Here is a 10,140-nt window from a genome sequence, read left to right on the forward strand (position 1 = left end):
TTTCAAAAGTACCGGTTTGGTACTGGTATCGGATAAAACCTAAACGATACCCATCCCTACTCCTGAGGGGCAGTAATTTGCAGTGACTGGCTGGTGAGCGGAGGAAAACCAGGTAAAAGACACACTGTGGAAGAGAGCCAGAGATTAATAATAATTAATTAAATGCCGAGTGGAGAATAATCACAAAGAGAGTGAAAAGAGGTGAGTGAAGAAGAAAAGAAGCTTAAAGCAGCCTAGCCCTTTTGCAGTGTAACTAACAGAGGACTAGGCTGACTTGATCCAGCCCTAAATATATGCTTTATCAAAATCAGGGCTCTAGAGTGCGACTAAAAATAAATATTTGGTCGCACCTGTGCGACCAACTGCTCGGGTAACAAAAAAAAAAAATCTCTGCAACTCTCCGTGTGGTCAACAACAGACACACATTTTGCCCCTATCGTGGACTAAACCAATCAGAGATAGTCAGGAGTGGGACCTCTCTGATTGGCTGTGGTCCAGTTGAAAGTGCAGGTGGAATAAAGAGGTGAGTAGCTTGAATAAATAATAATCATATAATAATAATAAATAATAAAATAATCAATTCATTAACGGATTCCACACAAAGACGTAAACACAGAGCGACCCGAAGCATCAGAATCAGCTTTGTCTTTCTCAGCTTTCTCACCCGATGGCCCGTACACGGTCGGAGCTCAGCGATTCTGATGCGTCGGGTCCGCTCTGTGTTTACGTCTTTTTGCGCTGATTCTGAGCTGCAGGTTTTGTCTCTCTCCAACCAAAATTCACAGAGCCAACAGCAAAAGAAGCGGCAAAAGAAGCAGCAAAAGAAGCAGCAAAAGAAGCAGCAAACTGCACTTCACATTTGATCAATGTCGTCATGGGTTTTGCTGTTTTGCTTCCACCACGATAAAAATCACCCTTCCTGCACACCTCTCTCTCTGTACTTCAAGAACAGTTTCCCGTCTCAAATCTGTTTTCTGCATTATTCATTCGCTTATTACCCACCAGTCTACCATTGTTTACAGCGTTGTCTTTTTCTTTTTTCCACTTAAATTACCTCGGACAAGAAAGCCTAATTTCTGCTGTTCAATACTGAAGAAATTTAAACTTCTTAAAATTATGCAAAATTGCAGAATATTGCCGAATATTTTTAAGGTTATCTGCTATAAAAAGCCAGACCAGGAAAATCTCCTTCATGTTTTTCTGTGTTTTATTCTCAGTTACTTTCACACGAAGGCATCTGCTGTGATGTTCACAATTCTGAAGAAGTCTCATGTGTATCAGTACTGATAAATGATCAGAATGATAATATTTCTGACTGTCTGAGGCTAAGTTGAATCAAATCAGGACTTTGAGAACCGGAATCGAATGGATTATAGAAATCAGTGATGATACCCAGCCCTAGTGAGCAGCCTAGGCCTGAGAGAAGTGGATGTAGCTGTAATAAGAAAATAACTATTGATAACTTTTCTGTTAAGTTAAGGCCTGATCCTTCTGAAATTCATAGCCAGCTCTGACACGGTGTCATCAATCTTTGAATGCTGAAAAAGCACAGTGTATCCAGAAAAACACATTATATGCTGCAACAAATGCACTGCCCCAGAAAAGTGCAATCAAACATTGAGTTTATTAACACACGGGAGAAAACATCAACATATGTCTTCTGACCAAAATACATGTTGTGGACACTTATAAAGCAGTGGTGTACACGCCCCCCCATGGTGTCAATGACAGATTAAAATAGGTTCCAGATATTAGTCACAGTTAATCGTACATCTTGTACATCTTTAATAGCTATAAACAGACATACAAGGTAATAATCTTAAGCCCTCAGGGTCTCTGAGGCTAATTCTTGACTCTGCTCATCTGTTACCAAGTAGAATAAAATGCAACAGGTTTGCAACAAGAAGCTGGAAACATTTGGGCCTCTGCTCAGGCCTATTCCTAGATTATATGTATTATATGTACTGTAAGCATGCATTGCAGTTATCCTTCTATGTTCTAGTTTCCCTCAGCATGTATCACCTGGACAGTCACGCCAGTGAAGCTTAAGACCCTTAATGAACCGAATATCAACTCAAAATAAGCACAGATATGCAATGTGTATAAAATACTTCTAACCGTACTTGTAATAAATGTTAACATAATGGAAGGATCCTCAAATGGACATCTTCAATCAACAACTTTAATCCAGTATCAATACTGTGAGAAATATTATTAGATGAAATAATGAGGATGGATGGTTGGAATAATGCTGTAAAGAATGTTATTAATGCAATTATAATGATGTAGATTATATGGCAGCAATAAAAGAATTTCTGGATCTCCACATTCCCTCCTTTGACATTCCAAAAGGAATGTCCCCACACCTCGTGTTGTATCACTCCTCGGCCCATTCTATGGCATCTAAGTTCCTCAGGTAGATTGAATCCACCCGTCCAGGGTCCACAACCCTAGCCATCATTTTTACCAACAATCCTTTGACACAGGGAATGACACAACAACCACAGGTGACCAGTATCCCTAAAAGTGTAGCGAATGAAACCATTGCTGACATAGCCAAACCTTTCTACCGTCCAAACACGGATGCCACCCAGGACTCCACTGGGTTTCCGATACCTGAGTGCTCATGCATCGTTTTAGACAAATTTCCAGGCCCTCCAGAGCTCGGGTTACTGAGCCATCTGGGGCAGAACATGTCTCCAAACATAGCACAGACGCCCCCTTTTCTCCGCCAACAACATGTCAAGGGCCATTCGATTCTGCACTCCCATCAGTCACTGTTCTTATGTCCTTGGAGCAAACTGTGACCACATAATTTCCTCAGGGATTAATAACGTATTCAGATTCTAATAACTCTATTAATGGTATTTATGTGGACTTCACAGCATATTAGTACAAGTTTCCTACATTTGACAAAGGACAAAAAATGCCTGTATTTCAACTGCATTTATTATTGTTTATGACCTGTTTAACTCCATCACAGAATTAATTAACTGATGTTAACAATAATGAGTTCCAGTCTAACCCAGTACCTGGGTGAGTTGTAGAAAAACATAGAGTGAAGAAATACAAATGGAGAATATATGAAAAAACAAACATCTTAAATCGTTGTACACTAATCAGTAGTTCAAGGAGTTCCTGGACTTACAGTAAGTCAGAAAGCACTCACCTCTGTATTTTGCATCACACAGAAAATACACACTAGGCTAAAGGAACAATGGTGCAATTTTCTTTATTTTTCCTCATAGTGGTCATGCTTTTCTTATCCGCTGCTTTGGTCTGCTGAAAAAACTACCAATAGGGCAAATGTCACTGGAAAAGATTTAATGTTTTTGTAGAAGTTGTTACAAACAAAGGTGGTTTGAAATTAGCATAAATAAGGAGACTACACTACACTTTCCTCCGCATTAATCACTCCTGTCAACTTCTTACAGTTTAACACATGTGTACATACTCTTCTGTACACACCCTGAACACATGCTAAGATTCAGGCTCCACAGTGAGATGCAAATGCTAAACGCAGTCTCGTGTTTAGGTGTCACACATCTAAATAAAGTTAATCAACTGGTTAGCTGCACAAACCTAACAGTAACTTATACTAGACTTGAACCCACAGTGAGGTGCTCTGCAGCCATCTACTGAGTGACATCTGACAGAAACATGTTTTATGTCTATTTGTTCATATTTTACAAAATCATGTTAAAATTTTTTTTATGGAAAATCCATATAAGAACTAAATTGTCAGTAATTCCACTGCTACACATCAAAAATCAAATTATTTAGGAAAGTTTAAATAAGTGTAAACAAATATGGTGCTGCCCTGATGCATCTTAGAGTAACACAGTAAACTGAACCTGCCAATCAGTGAGGTGGTGTCATGCTGTAGTGTGTTCAATGCGACCTTCTCCCTTTTGGCTTCGCTCTGTCAAAAGTCTGATAGATTTAAGCAGAATTTTGTTTCAAAAGCAGAGCTGTGTGCAGGAGAATGAATCTCCTACAGCGCTCAAAAGCAGATTTACTTTTGTCTTTATGATGCTTTGTGCACTTGGCTCATACCTGCACGTGTAGGTTATTGAATTTACATATAAAAAATCAACTGGCCAAGTGTCAATGAATGTCTATTTACTCATGGGGTGCGTTCTGTACTCAACTTGACAACCTCCTCCAGGTAACTTCCGGTTGCTTGATCATTTTGTCTTTTGGATTGCAAATGTTTGATTTCTCTTACTAAGATAAGCGGTTATAATATCATGCACACAGAAGTTGCCTCTGTTCAGGGAGGAGCCCTGGTCCGAGAATGTGCTGACCACACACACACACACACACACACACACACACACACACACACACACACACACACACACACACACACTTGTGATACTTCCTCTATCTTTGAGGATTTATGATAGAGTGACTTGAACACACTGAGTCAAGCAAGTCCTCTCCTCTGTCAGACGAGCAGAGGGCAAAGACAGATAAGATCATTAAGATCAGTAGTATGATTCTCACATCTGTTTAGATTCCTCAGGCTTCTTGTTGTATTCTTCTTGTAAGTCTTCCTCCTGTCATACTCAAATAATAAAAAAATGTTTGTCCTTCTAATGATTTGTTAATAGTTGCTCTGACATGATACAGAACCCACACACACAGTGTTGTAGGTTAAGTTAACCCTAACCAGGGGGATGGCCAGGCCCTCTTTCTCCACTGTGCTGTACCCGGCCTGCAGCTTGGGTTTCGGCACCACTGCGACAAAATAAAGGACCCACGCGCACAGCGTTGTAGGTTGACTGTTTTTATTTTCAAACTGTCTTTGCAGCAGCTGCCCTCCCCCTGCTTCGTGCCATGAACAGTTGTAACATACTCAAATGGGGAGACATGGTCAGATGATGGAAGTCAGCTGTGTGAATCAGCCTCCCCTGATACCACACCCCAAACCAACTGCTCCACCCCTACTTCTGCAGCTGAGCCACAAAGCACACTGCACCATAGTTGGGTTTCTATTTGTGACAGACTTTTCTTCAAGCATTTGACAGAGAGATTTCTCTGTTAACATTTGAGAAGAAGATGGAAACTCCAACATATGAATATTATGACAGCACTGGGCTTTTAGCTGAACCATGCATGAGGGTCAGTGACAATATTTTGGGAGCTCAACTGTCCATCCTGTCCTACTTCATGTTTGTCTTCAATCTCACTGTCAATGGCATAGTCCTCATCATCATCTACCGGTGAGTTGTCCAACAAAACTTCGTACTGATTTAACTTGCTTGATTATATGTATTCACATAAGCTGTTATTTACACTAACTTTCAATATTAGTTTAGGCTCAAATTCCTACAGTTGTGGTCAAAAGTTTTCACTCACTTCTTCTTCTTCTTTTCTACATGTTTCTATGATATACAACAATCCTAAGTTTCACAAACTTTAACTGGCAATTAAAGAGGAGTGCATAGCTAACATGACTAACCTGTTAGTGTTCACTGATTTGGCAATATCTGTCACTTCTGGTAAAAAACTTCAAGCAGCTATTTTGTAAGAGATACAAGAGAAAAGCAGCTTACGTGTCTCACAGTCCAGACAAACGTCATCCAACTCTTTTTTATCACTGCATAATCCACCTTGTGGGTGGATTTATGTACATCACTGCTTAAAAAAACATAACAAGTCTCTCAAAGTCTGTCAAACTGGACAGTCAAACTTTACTGTTTGACCCTCCAGACATTTTACACTGCATCTCACCAAAATTATTATCTAATCCAATAAATAAATACAAATAAGGGTGAACTATTCTTATACACAACTTCCTCATACTACAAGAGCAGCTGACTATGATCTATATTTGTTTTGGCTATACCACGTTTGGAAAATCAGACACTTATTGCACCCGCTGCATCCACAAAGCCACCAGCGTTGTGGAGGACATCACACACCCCTCACACACACTCTTCACCCTGCTGCCTTCTGGCAAGAGGTACCAGAGCGTTTGGGCCCTCACTGCAAGACTGAGACACAGTTTCTCCCCCCAAACCATCAGACTCCTGAACATTCAGTGACTGGACTGACACACACACACATCACACACATCCCAGGCCTGGCGTAGATGGCACTGTTTATGTGATGCCATGCCACATCTGACCTGATTGTGGTTTGGTTTATGTGGCCCAGGCTCATAGAAAACAGTTCTGGCCCGGATCTGGCATCAAGCTGGCACTTCGGACTGACTGGTGTCATGGCACCAGTCAGTCTACACAGAGGTAATCCACACGTGGGCCAGCACAGGACCACCAGTGTGTCTGCAACTGGCCTTGTGCTGGCCCATGTGTGGGCCACCTCTGGCAGATCTGGGCCACCAAAGGGCCATCATTATTTGTGGTTTGTGGGCCATCTTCAAGCACATTGTGTGGGCCAGATCTGGGCCATACTAATTTTGCTATTCGGGATATTATATACATCACTACCAAGCACTTATTTGCACAATGTCATACACAAGCGCACAACCACGCACATCAAGTTACTCTTTGCACACTGCTCAGTCTTTTGCACATTTCTGTTGCACTGTCTTGTGTCTGTATCGTTATGTACCGTCTGGCATTGCACTGTTTTTTTGTGCATTTTTTTTGTGAAAAACTTGTAGCATGCAGCACCATGGTCTTGGAGGAATGCTGTCTCGATTCACTGTGTACTGAACCACTGCACATAGTTATAATGACAATAAAGCCATCTGACTTGACTAAGTAAAAAGTACTGTATTAAAAATCATACCTTTCATAATGATTAATTATGAAGAATTATCATACAGGTTTAAAAACACTGAATTTAGAATCACTCAAAAAATGTGACTGATTGAAAATATTAATACAATTTAGAATAAATTTAAAGATATGTGTTTTTATCTATGTATGACATATTTCTGAGTTGAAGTTTTATTTTTTTTAAAGCCTACATTGGCTGTTTTACTGCAACTGCTCTGTACTTTGTAATGATACCTAGCATTTATTAAATGTTCTACTCTACAATCTTACCTGGCTAAATCTAGGCCAACTGAGTTGATGCGAGGTGATCTCAGGGTCATACATATTACTTCAAGCTAAACTCATACAGCTATTTATTGTAGCATTTATTTTAATAACATATTTACTAATTTGAACAAATGGGTTTTAAGGATGAAGAGAAGTTTAAACAAAAAGCCTAAGCCTAGACGTAATTCCAATTTCCGAAATTCAGCAGTAGTGCTACATGTCGCCAAGAGTTCAACACTTTCTCCCTCTGTACCTGGATAGAGCCTGCCTGCAGCACCAAAGGACTCCATGAGCGCTGGCTATCTCTCTTTAGCAGCACCTGTCCCTCTCGTCCTCTTTATTCAGTGGACGATGATCGTCCATTGTCCACTGAATGAGTGAGCACACGTGAGCCTGAGGCATTTATACAGCCGTGTTTCGCATGTTTCGTGTATTGCTATGACAGGAGGAAGAAGAAATGGTACCTATTAATCATTTAGACAATCCCAATAATATAGTTATTTTCCACTGAGTTCTTTTTTATGATCAACTACAAATTTACCCCAAATTATGAAAATATAAATATTTTAATATGATAATCAACTCTATAATATAAATATCCAATATCGGAGGAATTGATATTGCAGTACTGAGCCATATGACCTCCATTTTTCCCCTCGTGCCGACCCATCACTCCCAGGAGGTGTTTTAGGGGTGTGGTACTATGAGAGTTGAGCTGCAGTTGTGTGCATAAGGTTTGAAACTAACTTTTGGGACCCAGAGCATCACACCTCTCATGGGAAAGGAATCCGAGCTAGTGTGATTGAGACAAACTGGCTAGACTGGGAGTGAGGTCACTGAAGCGGTTAAACAGCTCCTTGGTGGCAGGACCAATGGGGTGAATGAAAGCCATGCTGAGTTTCTTGCGGTTCTGGATGTTGTCTGACTTTTTTGGCTGAGATCCCTCTGTAATGTTGCATGGAAGTTGGGATTATGTCCTTTTTAAGAAGGGGTAATTGAAGAGTGTAATCTAATAGGGGGGATACCATTTCTCAGTCTCCATGGGTAGGTTTAAACCAGGGTACTGGAAAGGAGACTTTGCCTGACTGAGGTGCTTTGGAAAACAGGACATTTAAAAAACAAACAAACGAAAAACTACTTTTCAGACTTCTGAAACAAAGGGATTTCACTTTTGTTTAGCTTACAATGGGAACTTTAAATGAAAGATAAAACTATAATATAAAAAAACAAAGAGTTTAAACATTGCATTTCAGTTTCTTTCACTATAAACAACTACACAGTGAACTGAATGAAAACTTTTTCAGCCGTCATGATTCTTGATAATTAATTTAAATTTTTTATGAAGCACCAATATAATGTTATACTAGACTGTAAAAGGTCATAAGTGCATAATAAAAGGTGAAAGGACATAAAACAGACAAAAATATAAATAAAAATATGGTAGCAATTTATATTAATCTTTATATACTCCAAAAGAATTCCACTCGGACATTTTTCACTGAAAAATGGACGAAGTATGCAACAAAAGCGAGTAGCATGACAGGCTTTTAGACCCTTTGGAGCAGAGGTGGATTTGACACAAAATGTCATGCGGTTGTCAGAAATACAACGACCAGGGTAACATGATGAAGCCATAGTACTTCCACAGACAGTGGAAGACAGTGACAGAATACCTCAGGGGCTGGAAAAAAGATGCTCTACTTTCTGAAAAGCCACTGTCTACCAGATGTCTTTTTTCCAGTTCTACCTTTGTGAGCAGGCAATCTAAAGATGTTTTTGGTGTTCACAGAAAACACAATAAGCAATGTCAGGGAGAAATTCAACAAAATCTGCTTGAGCGCTGGATCGAAAAGAGCAAGAGCAAGAGCCCCAGACCCATGTTGCGTTTCTCTCAGGCTTCTTTGGTTTCTAACTGCTTCGTCAGCACACTGTTGAGTTGACAATTTTTTCTTTATCTATTAACGGTGGGTTGTTTCCAATGGTTAGCTATAATTTAATCTATTTTCCCATATATTTACTGTCAGGCAGTCCCTAAAATATGTTGCAGTGGCATAATTTCCGCCATCTGCTATATTCAAAGACTGAGACAATGAGGTTCCTTTGATAGAAAGTTTACATAAAAGGGTTAATGGTCAAGGTACAATAGACTCCTGGGGCAGCAGGAGTCAGTGGTTAAAACAACTGCCTCACACCCAGAGGGTCTGTGCGGAACAGTGTTGCCTCTGGATCAAAGCAAGAGCAACAGAACATGCATGTTCTGCATGTGTGTGCACTCCAGCTCACTCCAGCTCCAGATTCCTGCCATGGTCTAAAGACATGCTACCCTATGGTAGCTGGGATAGACATGGTACAATGATAAGATGCCAGCTGTTCAACAAGGTCCAAGTAATGACATTTGCTTGCTAGTAATGATGCCACTGTCAGTTGTTAGTGGTGTTGTAACAAAGCAGAAGCAATTCGAATTGACAGCAACTTAGCCACGAAGTAGTAATCTCCATAAAATCACAAAGAAGGGCTGGTATGCATGGTGGAGTAAATATCCATTTCTGTCCTTGAGGTACAATCTACTCAATCTACCGTCCTGTTAACTATTGGACCTCAAGATAAATATATTTCCCGTTTCTAGGGCAGTAGGGTTCATATTAATACCAATTCTCTTAGTTTTGATTACAGCCTGGATCTGGACAAATGCAAAGAAAAATTAGGAAAAGTAATATTTTACTCTTAGACTTTCCTTCAACTAACAAATAACACTGGCTGTCTAGACATTCTGCACAGGATGCAAAACTGCTTTTCACCACAAAAAGCTGCTGGTGCGGTACTCTCTCTTATTATCAAACATTTTCAAAAGCTAGAAATGTTATTTTCACCCCTGAATTTTCTTTGTGTTAAACTAACATTACACACATTGGTCAGCACTACAGGACACCAAGCTCCAACATTTTCGAAACGTATTGGAAAAAGTGGAAAAACATAGATTCATGTGTTCCTGTGGACTACAAATATGAATAACGTGCTTTTAAAAAGAATGACAATGTTCTCATGCCGAAGAAACCCTCGAATGTCGGTCTGCTCCACAGAGCTTTTTCAAAAAATGACCCCCCCCCCAACACACACACAC

At 40.0% G+C, this 10,140-nt stretch overlaps 1 protein-coding gene across 1 annotated transcript in view; it reads left to right on the top strand.

Moving 5' to 3' along the window:
* The first annotated feature begins 4,973 nt into the window (after window positions 1–4,973).
* Window positions 4,974–10,140, top strand: part of LOC102207830 (C-C chemokine receptor type 3-like) — a 7,264-nt gene continuing 2,097 nt past the window's right edge. The window contains exon 1 of the mRNA XM_005747222.1: window positions 4,974–5,228. Within this exon, the coding sequence (XP_005747279.1) occupies window positions 5,065–5,228 (164 nt within the window). The 5' untranslated portion in view covers window positions 4,974–5,064. The remainder of the gene's footprint in view (window positions 5,229–10,140) is intronic.

The sequence above is a fragment of the Pundamilia nyererei genome, unplaced genomic scaffold (assembly GCF_000239375.1).
Source record: "Pundamilia nyererei isolate P.nyererei 1_Seehausen unplaced genomic scaffold, PunNye1.0 scaffold00191, whole genome shotgun sequence".
NCBI classification, from domain to species: Eukaryota; Metazoa; Chordata; class Actinopteri; order Cichliformes; family Cichlidae; genus Pundamilia; species Pundamilia nyererei.